General features: G+C 43.8%; 1 protein-coding gene across 4 annotated transcripts in view; it reads left to right on the forward strand.

Annotated features, from left to right (window-relative positions):
- The first annotated feature begins 986 nt into the window (after nucleotides 1-986).
- GAB1 (GRB2 associated binding protein 1) overlaps nucleotides 987-15,363 on the forward strand; it is a 107,160-nt gene continuing 92,783 nt past the window's right edge. For 2 of the 4 annotated variants that reach the window (XR_008597731.1, XM_054989819.1), the window contains exon 1: nucleotides 987-1,320. Coding sequence is in view for 3 of the 4 variants with exons in the window: in XM_054989819.1 (XP_054845794.1) it covers nucleotides 1,249-1,320 (72 nt within the window). In the remaining variant the exon portion in view is untranslated. The remainder of the gene's footprint in view (nucleotides 1,321-15,363) is intronic. The other 2 variants (XM_054989821.1, XM_054989820.1) reach the window with 2 other exon arrangements.

Raw genomic sequence — 15,363 nt, forward strand, 5'->3', positions numbered from 1 at the left:
GACTTAAGGCGATCCCTCAGGGGTTTCAAGGCAAGAGACGTTCAGATCGAACGAGATCGCGCTAGCCTGGGCTATCTAGGTCAGATAAATAACTTTACTTCCTTGAATACCAAGCAGTTGCGCCTCTATTTATCCAAAGTTCTCTCTCTCTAAAGTTATACATTTTCCACTCGGCTTATTACTGGATACTTTTATTTTCCAAAAACCTCCCGTCAATTTAGTGTTCTGGGCTGAACGTTTCTCCCGGTTTCGCAGGTTTTCCGCAACTTTACCTCACCTTTGTCATTACCAGTTGGAGAACTACATATCCCAGGATGCCTTTGGCCGGTTTCTCCCTTGTTCTTTGGGAGGAGAGAAAAAGAGTTTTCTGGCAGAATTTCAAAGAAACTCTCGGCTCCTCAGTTTGGGAAGGAGAAAGTATACTAAACACAGAGGCCTGCGCTGGGGGAGGACGGGAGAAGGGAGGCTTCGGGTGGGCAGAGAAAGGGCTAACCTGGCGGGCGCCCAGAGGGAGCGCGAGGGGCTGGACCTTCGCCCACTGGCCGGAGTCCCTCCCGCGCGAAGGCGAACCCCGCCGGCGCCGCGCTGGGCACCCCCTCCTCGCCCGGAGCCAACAGCCGAAGCTTCGGACGCCGCTGCCGCCGACTCCACAGGGGCGTCCCGCGGCAGCTGGCTCGGTCCCTTCGCCTTCGCGCTGCAAAAGGCAGCGGGAAGCAGAGCCGGGAGTCGAGCAGCTGCAGCAGCAGCGCCCGGAGTGGGGAGAAGCGACCCCCGCCGCCCGTTGTAACACAGCCCGGCGCGGGAGGGCTTGCCGAACACTGGGGCGCTCAAGGGAAGAGGCTTCCCCTGCAGGGTCGCGGGAAGTTGCGGGGAGCTGGGCGGGGGCCGCTCTATGCCGCCTTCTCTACCCCCGGGTGCCTCCCTCGGGAAGGCGAGCCTGGCGCTCCCGGCCCCCCGCCTGCCCGCCTCTCCGCCTTGCCCGAGCCGGGCCAGTCTGCCCGTCTCCGCGCTCGGCTCCGGCGTATATACGCAGCCCCCTCCCGCCCTCTCTCTCACTCTCACCCTTTCCCGGCCGTCTCCTCCTCCTTCCCTCCCCTCTCCCTCCCTTCCCCCAGAGTAGCCGGAGGAGGCCGGAGCGGGCGGGCAGGCAGGCAGGCGCGGCGCTCCTGCTGCGTCTCCGGGTTGTCTCGGCCCAGCCGCGCCGCAGCTGCCGAGAGAAGACTCCCCTCCTCGGGGTGAGAAGCAGCCATGAGCGGCGGGGAGGTGGTCTGCTCGGGCTGGCTCCGAAAGTCGCCGCCGGAGAAGAAGTTGAAACGCTACGTAAGTGCTTTCGGCCGCGGCTGGCGGGGGCTGGGGGTGCCGCGTCCGACCTCGCCGCCGCCTCCCCGCGCTGCCGTTCTGGTGCCCTCTTCAGCCCCCTTTCCTCCCGCCCCCCCCCATTTCTCCTCGCCTTCCTCCTCTTCGCCCCTTTCGATCCTTTTGGCGTCCCACCCAACGACCTCGATCTTGCTGAAGCCTCCCGGTGAGGCGGACAGCCGCTGCCCACTCGCCTGGAGGAACCGGCCTGCCTCCCAACTACTTTTCGAAAGTGCCAAGTGCGCAATTCTGGTTTTATAGTATTTTGCAAAGAGCTTTGACGGGGACCAACTTTTCGCTTCTGGTTATTGCCCGCAGAGGGGGAGGGGAGAGCGGGCCATATTTCCTCACTAGATTATTCCAGGACACTTTTGTTGTCGTCCTAAAGTTACCTGTACAAAAGGAATAGGGTGATTTTTGTAGTAATTAATCAGTACAAAAACGATGGAAGATCCTGTTGGAATCCGGTGGTCCTTTTGGTCTTAGCAATTCTACCAGCTAAATTTTATGTGATAGGTGTTTGCACAGATTTTTACTCAAAATCTACACATAAATCTGAAGTCTGTGTTGCATTTTTCCTGTAGAAAGCACTTCTTTGTACAAAATGAGTTGTCGCATAGGATCATCATATGTACTTGTAGATTGCTGAATCTATGCGCCTGGTGTGTGGAGGCTGTTTCTGGTTATAGTTTCTCACTGTATGTGCACACGGTAACATGCATGTGTGTTGATTGCTAATTTGCACATCCAGCGGACTGTGCCACCTTTAGAACATTTATCCTTAGAGGGAATCCAGAGCATTGAAGCCATGCAGTTGATTGGGGGTGAGGAAGAATCTGTTACACGTACTAGAAAATCTAAAGAACTTTATTAAAAACAATGCTCCCAAATCTTCATTCCTTAATATCCTTCTTTAGAATGTGTCAACCTACTTGAATTACGGCCTTGATATATTTAGCAAATGTAAAGTATGCAAAGTATGCCATGTTTTCCCTGACACGGATTCTTGTATTTGTTGATGTATTTTTTTGCTTGTCCCTAAAGTACTGTTTCTGTAGAGAATATATATATGGGCTTTGGTTCTAGTAGGAAAATAAATAATTTGGTGCACTTTAATACTCTTTCAGTGCAATTCTAAGCAGAGTCACCCCAGTCTAAGCCTATTGAAATCAGTGGACTTAGACTGGAGTAACTCTGCTTAGGATCGCACAGTTAGTGCCATTCACATACCAGGGCTTGGTGCTTCTGGATGTTATTTTTAATCCCATGCCTTCCCTCACCCAAAATTCCAGCTTTTAATAAAGCCATTTCAGCCAACAGCTATCATTTTACTCTTCCAAGTGGTTACTTTGAGTAGTCTGCAAGGATAAATGTTGGGCTCTGCCCACACTGTCAAAAACCAGCAGACAAAACATCTCACAAACAGCAAGTCCAATTCTGGTCTTTGTTTACACACACACACACACTTCTGTCATTCAAGTTCAATAAACACCATCCTTAAAAAAGGGCAACAAACTTTTCATCTGCCCGAGTTTCCTTTTGTCTGGGTGACTGATCCTGACTTAATGCTTGCCTCTGGGTTGTCATTGGGCTAGACAGTTGTTTTCTGATATATTTTGACACCCCTGTCAGAGTAATGGAGACTTCCAAGTAGTTGATACGATTAGGGATCCCAAAGCAAACAACTTTTGAACTTCTTGAATAGTCAATAGCCTTTCCCTTCCCTGTTGCTACCATGTAAGTTGACTGACAGTTGTCTTGCCCTAATACTAATCATGCTATTACTTACATGGCTGTTATTCCTAGAAGAGGCAGGAACAAGTGAGAAGCCCCCTAACCGCTTGGAATATTGCCTCAGGCTCTGTTTAATGTCTTGATCTTATAATCCATTCTGAGTTTGAAATGGTTGCTATCTCAGCATAATTTTGTAAATGAGCCCCATTGTTACAAATGGAGCCAGCATCACTATCTTGGGGTGGGTGAAGCTTTGAAGTCGTAACAGTTTGTAGCAAGCATTGACACTGAGCAGAAATATTGAGTAACAGGATTGCTGACATGTGTAGGCAGATCCAAGGCTATGATTGTCAGTTTGGGCTAGCAGTTGCAAATTAAAAAATAATAATAATGGGAATAGTATATAGCATACAAGCCAGTAAACCACTTTCTGGTTGACATTTGAATCCCTCAGGTTATACAATGGAGGGATGTCATCAACAGATGCTCCTAGGTTCTTCACTTGAATGAAACACCAACAGATTTCTTGTGGAAACACTTCATGGACTAGAGCCATCTGATAAGGTGGGCTCTAATCTACAAAAGGGTATGCCCTGAGAAATGCATTGGTGCTGCAGTATTCTGTATTTTTGCTGCAGCATGTATACAATTTGTCTTCTGAATTGTATGCAAAATTAGGACCATTTTAGTTAGTTCTGTTCCACAAGCGGGTACAGATGGTTGAGAACCTGTAGTTCTTGAGTTTTTCTTGTTAACCCCTTGTGGCTGCTTACTTAGTGGTCTGATTTCCCTCAGCGGTTACTGGGAAACAGACTTTCAGAGACTCTAATCAGGAAGGAATAGCCTACCACTGGATTAGATAAGGGTTGTGGAGGAAATGAGATGATGAAACTTGTCTGTGGCCAGGGAAGGGCTACTATTTGAACAGGTGAATGGTTGGATGCTTTACTTTTGACAGTTCCAGGACCTAGAAGCATTTGATTTAATAAAGTGGGACTAATTTTCATCCTCCTTTCCTTTTTTGCATACTTTCCTACTGTAATTTTGTTTAGCTTGCTGGGATATATTGTGAGCAGGATTCCTGTACCTGTAGTGTTTTTCAGTTCAATTTTTATGTCTTTGTTGCACATGCTTGATCATCTACCCTTTTGTTTATTAGAGAGTTGTTTTGATTTAAGCAAAGAAGATTCCTTTACAAGAAACATTAACATTAACTTCCTTGCTGGAATCAAGCAATTAAACTTAGCATCTGCATTCTGTTTTGGAGCATTAGAGTTGGATGTATGGAAAGGTTTTTTTTGGCGGGGGGGAAGTGTTGGAAGCATGCATAAGAAATACCCCATGCATGGATTTCTATGCACTGCACTTACCAGTGGACTTGAAGACATAATATTTATCATGCTTTAAAAGTAACTAGTTTTGGTGTCTACTTAGATGCCAGAGAATCCATTAAGAACATAAAAGGAGCCCTTCAAGATCCAACTTCTTACAGTGTAATCCTATGCAGAGTTATTCCAGGCTAAGCCCATTGATTTCTTTGGGCATAGACTGGAGTAACTCTGCTTATGACTGCACTGCTAGCACATCAGATGTTTCTGGGAATCTCAGAAAAAGGACAGAAAAACAACAGCACTCTGTTTCTGTTTCTTCTGCGGCAGCTGATGTGCTAAGCGTACTCTCTGTGAACATGGTTCTTATTTAGGCAGCATTACTTATTATTGTTAATAAATAACTGGGGACAGTGAGGAATTGTGTGCAGGGCTGGGGAGACTATTTGGAAATCCCCTCCCTTAAACTTCCTACATTGGATTCTATCTCAATAGTGTGTTTTTCCAAGCATCTCTCAACATTCAATGCCTTATGGACCATATGCAGTCTTTCCTTAGGTTGGTGGGGTGTTTGTGGAGGGGAGTTTCTTCGCTTGGTTTATGAAGTCCTTGTGTTCTGTAATTCATTTAAAACCATCGAACCCAGTGGTTTTGCTACATCTTATGTCAGCAGATTCCATAAATTAATTGCATGTAATGTAAATATTACTTAATTTTCTTCTGTCCTGAATCTGCTTCCTGTTAACTTCATTGGGTGTCCCTGAGTTCTAGCATTATATTGTGTGTGAGAGTGAGTGTGCTGTCAAGTCGCAGTCAACTTATGGCAACCCCAGCAAAGGTCTTTCAAGGCAGGTGAAAAGCAGAGGATGGTTTGCCATTACCTTCTTCTGCAGAGTTTTCCTTGGTGGCTGCCCAACCAAGTACCAATCCTGCTTAGCTTCCAAGATCTGACAAAATTGGGCTATACCCTGCTGCCTTTCCTCCCCTAGTGCTATTACAGAAGGAGAAAAAGTTCTGTCATGTTTCTTCTAACCACACACAATTGTATAAGTCTCTATCATGACTCCCCATGGTTGTCTTTCCCCCACCTAAGCCAAAAGCGACAAATGCATGAGCACTTCCCCTTAGGTGCCAGCCCCTTGATTATTTTAGTTGCTTCCTTTCTGTGTGTTTTTCAGATATGAGTTTTTAGATTGGGAAACAAGAATTATACATGGTATACCAAATGCAGTTGTACCAAAGATTTATAGAGTGGTATTTTGCCCATTCTGTTTTCAGTCCCTTTCATAATAAACACCAACAGGGGATTTGGCTTGTTTGCTACTCTGTGCATGCGCTGATATTTTCACTAAGCTAGCAAGATGTTTCCTGGAAAGTTGCAGGCAGTTCAGATCCCAGTGGTGTATATGAAATGTGCATCACTGTATACTTATGGTGATTCTCGTTTTGTGGTCCTGTCAGTTAGATTAGAGAGATCTTTTTAAAATTCTTCACTGCTTAACTTTTTGTCATCCCAAATAATCAAATTGCTCCACTACTGCTCACCCTTGCCCCAATTCCAGATAATCTATGCATGCATTTCCTTCCATTTTGAAAACGGTTCATTCATTCATATCTTTTGCTTCTTATTTTTTTACCACTTACAGTTCCAGTCCTCTTATTCCATTATTGCTGAGTTTATTGGTTAGCCTTTATGTGGTGCTTTTTCAGAGGCACTTTTGGGGATGTCCAACTATACAATGTTTACACAGGATATGAATGCATGAACTTTTTTAAAAAAATGCAAAGGCTAGAGAGGCAGGATTTCCCTTTGTGGAAGCCACATTGATTCTTGCTTATCAAGACTTGTCTTTATGTCTTATTTGTAGCTTTAATTAATGATGCTTTTCACCAATTTTTGAGAACTATACTTATTTACTGGATCCCTCTTGGATACCTTTTAAATTAGTATTGATAATCCTTCATGCTGGTTTTAGGGACAGCACACATTTTGTTACTGCAAGAATTTCATGTTTGAAATTTCTGAGAGTCCCTGAATGTGTCTTTAAGTTCCCCTGGTCTACTAGTAGCCTAGATCACTATCCTTGTATTACTGGTAGCTGCCATTCTGATGTGGGTCTCTTCCATAGATAATTTGGAGAGGGGATCTCAGATGATATGCTAATGAGTTAGGAACCATAGACTTCCCCACTATGTTGTATTGGATTCCTGCTAATGCTATGTCTTTGTGAACTTGTATCTATTTACCATATGGCATTGTTTATGGAATTGTTCTTGATATTGACTGTACTAATCTCACACTGTGTAATCTACCTTGAGTCTCAGTGAGAAAGGCGGACTATAAATGACATAAATAAATAAATACTCTTTAGCTGTCCCTTTTCTACAGTATCATGAAACTGTGTATCTGTCTGGTTTCCAACTTCTGATATCCTTAGATGTTTTTATTGTTTGTTTTTTATGTTTCTAGCAATGTGCTCCTTACTTTTTGCTTGTCTTATTGTCGGCTTATATTTGTTTTGACAGAGTTTGTGTCGCTATTTTGTTTTTCTCATTTTCTCCTTTTAAAAGGAAGCCTTCTTGACTTTTATAGCTTCCTTAACTTTATTCTTTAACCACCATTGCATTCTCTTGGATTTATTAGTACTTTTCCTTATGTATGGTGTACGTTCTATCGGCGTGCTCCTATTACTGTAGTTTAACATAACCTCCAAGCATCCTGAAGAGATTTGATCCTTCTGAATCTCCCTTTTAACTAATCCCTTCATATTTGTGAATGGTTTGGAAATAAATTTCACTACCTTTGACTTCTGAGCAGCTCTTGACTTGCACATTTAATAGCAAGGTAGTTGTCGTCTCACCGTTTGGCAGCTCTTTTAACTCTCAACAAATTAGGAGTACTTGCCAGCGTAGCTGCCACTCTCCTCGAGACAGCTTCATGAGCTAAGCGTACGGAGGCAAAACATTTCATTGTATCTAGAATGTTTTTGAGGGGAAAGACTGAACTTTTTGCTATCTGTTGCCTGATTTTTCTCCACCACATGATAACCCTCAGGGTTTTTGGGCAGAGGTGCAAAAATTATGTTCCTCATTTTATATTGTGAGGCTTGTGGGGTTTTTTTGCCATCGTTCTGTGGAAGCACTTGGTTTTCTCAAGTTTTCTGGGGGGGTTGCTTTCTTTGACCCCTTTCCCACTGGTTCATTTTGCTTTCCACATCTGCATTGATTTATTTGCAGTCCCACACTTTTTTTGGTGTGCTATTAGTAGTCAGTCCTGCTTTTATGCAACTTTTTACTGTGTTTTCTGGGAGCATTTCTCCCTGACTTTTTTTAAAAGATCATTTTCCAGTTGGTGCTTTCCTGCCTTCTTTTGTCTCCTCTCCTGCCCTCTGTCAGCCAACATTTTTGTGATTGGCCTCTCTTGTCTATCCAGCCACTCCCTCTTCCCTCCTTTCCATCCTTCCCTCCCCTCTTCCATCTTTCCTGTCCTCTTTTTTATTTCTTTTTTTTTTTAATCCAGCATTGGATTGATGCGTTTGCAAGAATGTTGGAGGTGCACAGTTCCCCATTGCTTTCATTTTTCCATGTTCAAAGGGGTTGGAATACTGCATAGGGGGAGGAGCAGAACCTGAATCAGCCAATCAAATGAACAAAGAGAGGAGCAGAGAGGGAGAAATTCCAGGAATAGTGACCGCTCCTGCATTCCAGTGATGTATCGATTTAGCATGTGCAAAAAGATTTTTTTTTAAAGGGCCGGCATTATGACACCACCAGTGATGCTGTTGGTGACAACAGCACCAGTGCACTTCAATCGCGATTTATGTGAGCATGGAGTGGAATAAATAAGCCACCACCATTACACGAAGAGGTCTGGAGGGTATGTGGCTAAGGTAGTTTCTGCTTGACTTCTTGAAAAATGAGGAATAAGTCTGCCATGCAGAAGGGGTCTTAAACACCCAGAGCAGCTTCTCTTAATGTACCATTTTTTCTGTCCTTTCTATAGTTTTTTTTTTAATATTCAGGGAATGGATGACCACTGACTCTCAGTGCTTCAGAAGGTTTCTGATCCGCCTGCTACATACCTTCCAGACCCAAGCTCTGGATTTCCCAGTCTTGGCTTGACAGCTTCTAGTGTGCACATATCTATGGTTCATTTATTTATTTGAATAAAGCATTTCTACCCCTCTTTTCTTCTCAATGGGGATAGAACATCATTCTCCCTTCCTTTCTTTTAGATTTACAGTAATTCTCATTAGGTAGATCAAGCTGGAAGAGAGGAGAGAGTAGGAAGAGACCATCTGACGACCACCCATTGAGCTTCCATACCAGACTGGAGATCTAAACCTGTCTCCCCCAGATCCTCCTTTGACACTTTAACCACTACACTATGCTGGCTGTCCAAACTGTGTCTGTTTCCAATAGTGCAATCCCAAAGACCACTTTCCTGTCAGTAACCTTGTTGAATAAAACGGGACTTATGTCTGAGCAGACCTGCCTAGGGTTGCTCCTTAAATGAACTCTTGTGCAATTTTTCTGCAATTCTTTGGTTCTGCTGTTGTTTGTCTGTATGCTTCTTGCCAAGTTCTACCACGTTCCCACTTTAAGGATCAGAAACATTTACACCATCATCCTGTAGGGATGATTATCTCAGAACAGATGCTCCCCAGCTCACGTTTGTTCAAAAGCTGTACACCTGATCAACATTTCACTCCCAGGAGTGCTTCCTCTCCTGCATGAGAGGCCATCACGTGAGACATGGGATGGTTTCCCAGTAACCTAGACTCAGAAATGCAGTCCGCTTGGGAGTGGAGACACCTTGTTAAGTCCTTCAGTGTCTCTTTCTGCTTCTTAACTTCTCTGGGTCATTCCCTTTAGCTTGAGAGAATTTCCCCTAAGATCCAGGAGCCTGTCATGCAAAGCACACACCCACAACCTGTGCCCAGGAGGCTGATAGACATATATTTAACACTTTTTGTGCAAAACATTGGATAGCTCCCCCTGCCCTGCTGCTGCCCTTCTAGCTTTAAAACACTGGTGCTTACTCTGCAGTGCGTAAATCACTTGTGGGTCTTCCTATTTGAGGTTGGGGGAGTTTGCTCTGCGCCTTCAGTGGCACACCCAGAAGTAAACATCAGTGCACTGGAAGTGATGCAGCATTGGTGATGAACTAGTATTAAAACCATAGCGAAAATTCCTTGGAGTGAAAGGCACTGAGAGGAGGAGGTAGAGAGAGGGCATCCAAGAGAAAGGGGGAAGTCGGGAAAGGGGTATACAGTAGACACATGACTTTTTTGTTTGGCGGTGATCGCAGCTGTGGCTTTCTGTGAGCTGTGGAGTGGATACTGCTGGTAGTGGTGGAGGAGAGTGCCCTCAAGTCATAGCTGACTTATAGTGACCCCTGGTGGAGTTTTCATGGCACGAGACTAACAGAGATGGTTTGCCATTGCCTACCTCTGCAGCCCTGGTCTTCGTTGTAGGTTTCCCATCCAATTACTAACCAAGGCCAACCCTGCTTAGTTTCTGAGATCTGATGAGATCAGGATCACCTGGGCTATCCAGGTCAGGGTGAGTACCACTGCTACTGTGGTCTTATAGCTTGGTCTATACATATTGTGGGAACACATATGTAAGTCCTATGGTGTTATGTTTAGGTGAAGTTTGTGTTCAAGCTGTGTGTGGGAGATTGAGACAGAGACTTCTTTGCCCTGTTATTCAAGTCATACATGTGCCAAAATAGTTGGCTCCTTACCTATTTCTTGACACTTCGTTGCTGGCGTTCCTTTGCTTGTCTCCCTCTAAGTATATAACTGGGCTGGCTCCCTTCAGTTTCTTTTTGTAGTCAGTTATGGAAAGGGCCTGATTTCAAACGTTGTGTGGCTAACTTACAGTCCATCCCAGCCAGATGACTTCGCTGCTGTGGAATGTACACCTCTGCATGTGTGAACAAGATCTGGCTAGAGGTGATTAAAGAGCTGTCTGGAAGCATAACTCTCTGATGCCCTTTCAGTTCATCTAAATTGACCTTTTCCTATCCTTTAGTCTTTCATGGACTGCTGTTCAACTTCTCTTTTGGTATCTCTTCCCTTTTAGCTTCCCCCCCCTTTAACTGTATGCTGGCTTTATCTCTTTCAAAGCTGGCCTCAATCTAGTCTAGGCTTAACTGCAGTTAGTTGGGCTTAACTGCCACAGTGGAGCTGAGAAAATGCAAGCTGTTACAGAATTAAGGAAAAGGTAGTCCTCTGTGTAAGCACCGAGTCATTACTGACCCATGGGGGGATGTCACATCATGACATTTTCTTGGCAGACTTTTTACGGGGTGGTTTGCCGTTGCCTTCCCCAGTCATCTACACTTTACCCCTAGGAAACTGGGTACTCATTTTACCGACCTCGGAAGGATGGAAGGCTGAGTCAAACTTGAGCCGGCTAGCTGAACCCAGCTTCTGCCAGGATCGAACTCAGGTCATGAGCAGAGCTTGGGCTGCAGTACTGCAGCTTACCACTCTGTGCCACAGGGCTTTACCTCCTTAAAATTACCTCCTTAGAAATCACCTCTTCATGTTCCTTGCCCTTAGGTTAGCTTGGAATAATGTTCAGGTTGCACTTCCTTTTAATGATTTCTCTCTGGGCTGTTGCTGGTTTTTTTTTTGCTCTCTTGAGATGAGTATTGGAAAAAATATCCAGAGAATATGGTTGGAACTGTATTTTGTTCTCCCGACAACAGCAAGGCTGAGATGGGCCAGAATTGTGATTGAGACGTGAGAGAGAGCAGAGAAATGTGAAGTGCTTTGGGGAACAATCTGTTGGGAAGTTTGCTTTGTATGGCAGTGCTGTCCAAGTTCAGTCAGGCTTGTGCATGAAAACTTCCCTGTGGATTGCATTTTACACAATGAGAATAAGAAGATCTGGATTATGGAAATAATTATGGGCTCGCATGATCTTCATCTTGGATATGTTTTTGGCTCTTCAGTGCCACAACATGCTCCTTATCTGGGACTTTTGTAATGCGCCGTGTGTGTAAACAGGTGCAATGTGGTTTTTTTATATAAAAAATTGGTACCTTCAAGCTTCATGATGATCTGATTACTTCCAAACAGAAGAGTCATTTCTGATGCCAGGTTTTTGCAACAGGATTACTTGTTCCCTTCCGCTGATATTTGAGAGGCACTCTTTCTTTTCTGCTGGCCGCCTGCAGTCTACTGGAGAGAAGCTTTGCCCTTGGGATAGAAATGTTTAGATTACAAATTACAGGGGGGAAAAATACTAGAGACAAGAAAATGTTTTCCTTTTTATAGCACCCTACCGTTTCTCCTGTGTAAATATTTTAATAGGCTACAGTAGATCTGACATTTAAGTTGCATAAAACTGTTGCTTGTTTGCTGAGAGGGCAGATTCCTTGACATGGGGATAGCGATGCTGTTGTATGTTAGCAGCACTTCAGTGCTTTCTGAAGCACGGTCTAACCACAGGGGTCAAAGAGGTATTGTAGATAGTTGTCTGTATACTTTTTGGACCAAAGTAAGTTGGGGGCATATTTACATTGGTTAATAGGTGATCCCCTGACCTGGTTAGTGCAGGTGATCCTGATCTCGTCAGATCTCAGAAGCTAAGCAGGGTTGACCTTGGTTAGTAATTGGATGGGGGATCTCTAACAAAGACCAGGGTTGCAGGGGCAGCCAATGGCAAACCACCACTGTTAGTCTTTTGCCACGAAAACCTCACCAGGGCTCGCCATAAGTCAGCTATGACTTGAGGGCACTCTCCACGACTCAATAGGTGATACAGGCTTCCAAGTTGAGTGTGTTTAAGAGGCCTAGTTTATACATGTTTGTATGCTGCTTGGTGACTGTTGGCTTGATGTGTGAACTGATGCCATTAGAAATGCATTGCATTTATAGTGATGTTGTTCAGTGATCTAGGGTGGCCATCTGACATAAGCATCATTTAATTATTTTTTTAAAGCTATATTGGGTTAGATGCAACAGGTCTGTTCTGTTAGAAGTGATACTTCCTGTATTTCAGTGAGCCTTTCTCTGACTCAAGTGTCTCCTGAGTTGAGGGAAGGCTCACTGTGCCAACGAAAGGCTTCACTCCTAGCAGAAACCAACGTGGTCAGTGTGCATATGTGAACAACCACATGGATGGAACTGATAGATAACATTTGTGGCTACAAATGGAGGATAATTTACTTTGGGGGGGGGTGCAGTTCTAATACTGGTTATTACTGTGTGTAGCATAACCTTTCAACAAGGTTTAGAAAGAGTCATTCAGATCAGGTATGCATTTGTTAAATGACTTGAAGTAACTTCAGTTGGATTCACTATTTTTTGTTCTGTTTGCTCAAGCTCTGCTTGTCTAAAGCGAAAGGCAAAGCGTTTTCTGGCTTTGTAATAAAAATGGTTTAAGACATTTGGCTTCTATCATTTTAGTATTTCAGCTTACATGAGTATCTTCTTGTATGCTTACTTCAAAGGTACTCTTTGTTGATAAAGTTCCTATTTTGCAGTGTTACACTGAAGATTGTGCAGGTTTAATTTCTATCTGGGAATGTAAAACCAAATTTTGGTTACTTCGTGAAGGTTTAGCATCTTCATCGGTAGATTTTCCCTATAATATCTTACATCTTCTGAAGGCATTACTGAAGCGAATGTGATGCCATTGTGAGTTTAAGATGACTTGCTGTGTTTGCTTGTCTAGCAGTTGGTAGGTTTTTGTTTGTTTGGAAAACTTACGCCCTGCCTTTCTCCTTTGACAAGTACTCAAGGAAGCTTAGAAAAAAATGCATTTACAGTAAAAGAAAAATCAGGAATGAGGCAGATGTAAAAACAACAACCTTAATGCTAGAAAATATAAAACATATTTCAAAGGTCCTCTTTAATAGACTTAGTTTTCCTATAGCACTGGAAACAGTGGGCATTGGGCAAAAAACGGTTTCCACAGGTTGTGAACTATGGTCAAACAAGACCCTGTCTGATGTGTTTGCTGGCTTCATTGCCAACAAAGCAGAGCCCCAGCTGATCTCAAGTCATGATCCTTGAGGTGTCATCCTCTCAAGCTGTTTAAGACTTTAAAGATTAAATCCTGCATTTTAGATTGGGCCCAGAAATCAATATGAGGCAGTTGTGATTGACGGTAGACTCTAGTTAATATTCTAGCTGCTGCATTTTGAAACTGCTAAACAGTCTTCAAACACAGCCCCCATGCATTAGGATACTCATAACTTCAGAAGAGCCCTATTGAAATGGTCCTTCTGCATCAGCATCTGGTTTCCCACACTGGCCAGCCCAGGCTTTCCAGCCCCCCATCCAGGGTGAGGGCTCCCCTGGCCCCACTCAGCTGGCCGGGGGGGGGGAGGCACAGGGGGAAGAAGTGCACACTCCCCTCTTGTGCTGGAATATAACATCATTTTCCAGCACAACAAAGGGGAGCTGCAGGTAGAGATGAAGCCCAGCTCATTAAAACTCTCCTCCAAATAGGTGGTTTTTAATGAATTGGGCTTCATTGTGACCCACAGCTCCCCTGCTGAGTTGGAAAATGACATTATGTTCTAGTGTGGCAGGAGTGTAGGAGCATGTGTTTCGTGTGTGTGTGCAGGAGGTGAGACCCTCCCCCTGCTTTGGCCCAATGGAAATGTATACACCAGGGACACAGAAGACAAAGCCTGCTCCTTCTGGCCCCCAGCAGTTAGCATTCACTGGAATACTGTAGTCAGGCATGGAAATCTCCTTTATGGCCGATAACTGTTGATGGATCTATATTCCATGTACTTGTTTCATCCTCTTTTAAAGCTGACATAGCTTGGTGGCCATTACGTTACTACATACTGTGTGTCAAAGAGTTCCACAAAAATGGCTGTCGTCACTATCACTGATTTTTCCATCACAACCACAAGGTATTTTTTCCTGATTATTCATCAACAGTTTGTACTCCATTACTATATATGTGGTTAGGATTTCCCCCCTTTGCCTTGATGAGCAACACTTCACACTTACGCTGACTCTCATTTGTGCTTTATTGCATTCTCAAGCTATTTGGAAAGGTCCTCTTGAAACTCTTCATACTCCCAGTTTGATCTGGATATTGGCATGTGTGGTCATGGTGTGGTCTGAGGTATGTACTCATTGTATAGTTCATGCTACAGTTATTTCTAGCTCATTGAGAGAGACTACTCTTTGTAGCTGTTGGTAAACTTGAAACCTGGTCTTCAGGGATGGGAGACATGTCTGTAGTTGCTGGGTCAGTAGTCATCCTTTCTAGTGAAAAGCAGAAATTTTAGCTGTTTAGCTACTTAAAAACCAGCTTCCATAATGACTTTTTCAGAGAAATGGAGATGAGGTTTCATAACTCAGTGGATCTTAAAAATCCTCTGGTTAGTCCCAATACTTTCATATTAGACTTTAAGCTGCAGTTCCTTGGTCAGAGGAAATGTAAACCCTCAGATCTTAGATTGACACCATGCTGGCTGTTTGTCCCTCCTCAAAACCTACACCTTGAAAAATGCTTGAAAAACTGTAGGAAACCAATACAGTCAGGTTTATAGGTCAGTATTTTAAAATGATGTACAGTGCTTGAATTAGAGTAGAGCAATAGTCAGTTTCTGATAGCTTTATTTGTGAATCCGTTTGCAGCCCTTTTCTCTGGACCACTTATTTAGATCTTCTGATCCATACCTTGTTAACCTTTGGAAGGTCAGCTGTGGAAAAGGTAACGCTTATCAGAGAAGAATGTTATGGAAGGATATATATCCTCATAATTCCTTGCAAAGAACTGATGCAGTTGTTAATGTCAACATTACTGTCTTTATTCAAACAAAAGGCTGTTCCTGCACATTCTGGACAATGAATTTTTAAAAAAAATTGAGTTGAGGCCAGTACTGTGAGGGACAGCAGTAATAATGGCATCTTGATGACAGTATGTGTGAGGAGCTTGTTGAAAGCATAACTTTACA

Source organism: Eublepharis macularius, chromosome 10, assembly GCF_028583425.1.
Source record: "Eublepharis macularius isolate TG4126 chromosome 10, MPM_Emac_v1.0, whole genome shotgun sequence".
NCBI lineage: Eukaryota > Metazoa > Chordata > Lepidosauria > Squamata > Eublepharidae > Eublepharis > Eublepharis macularius.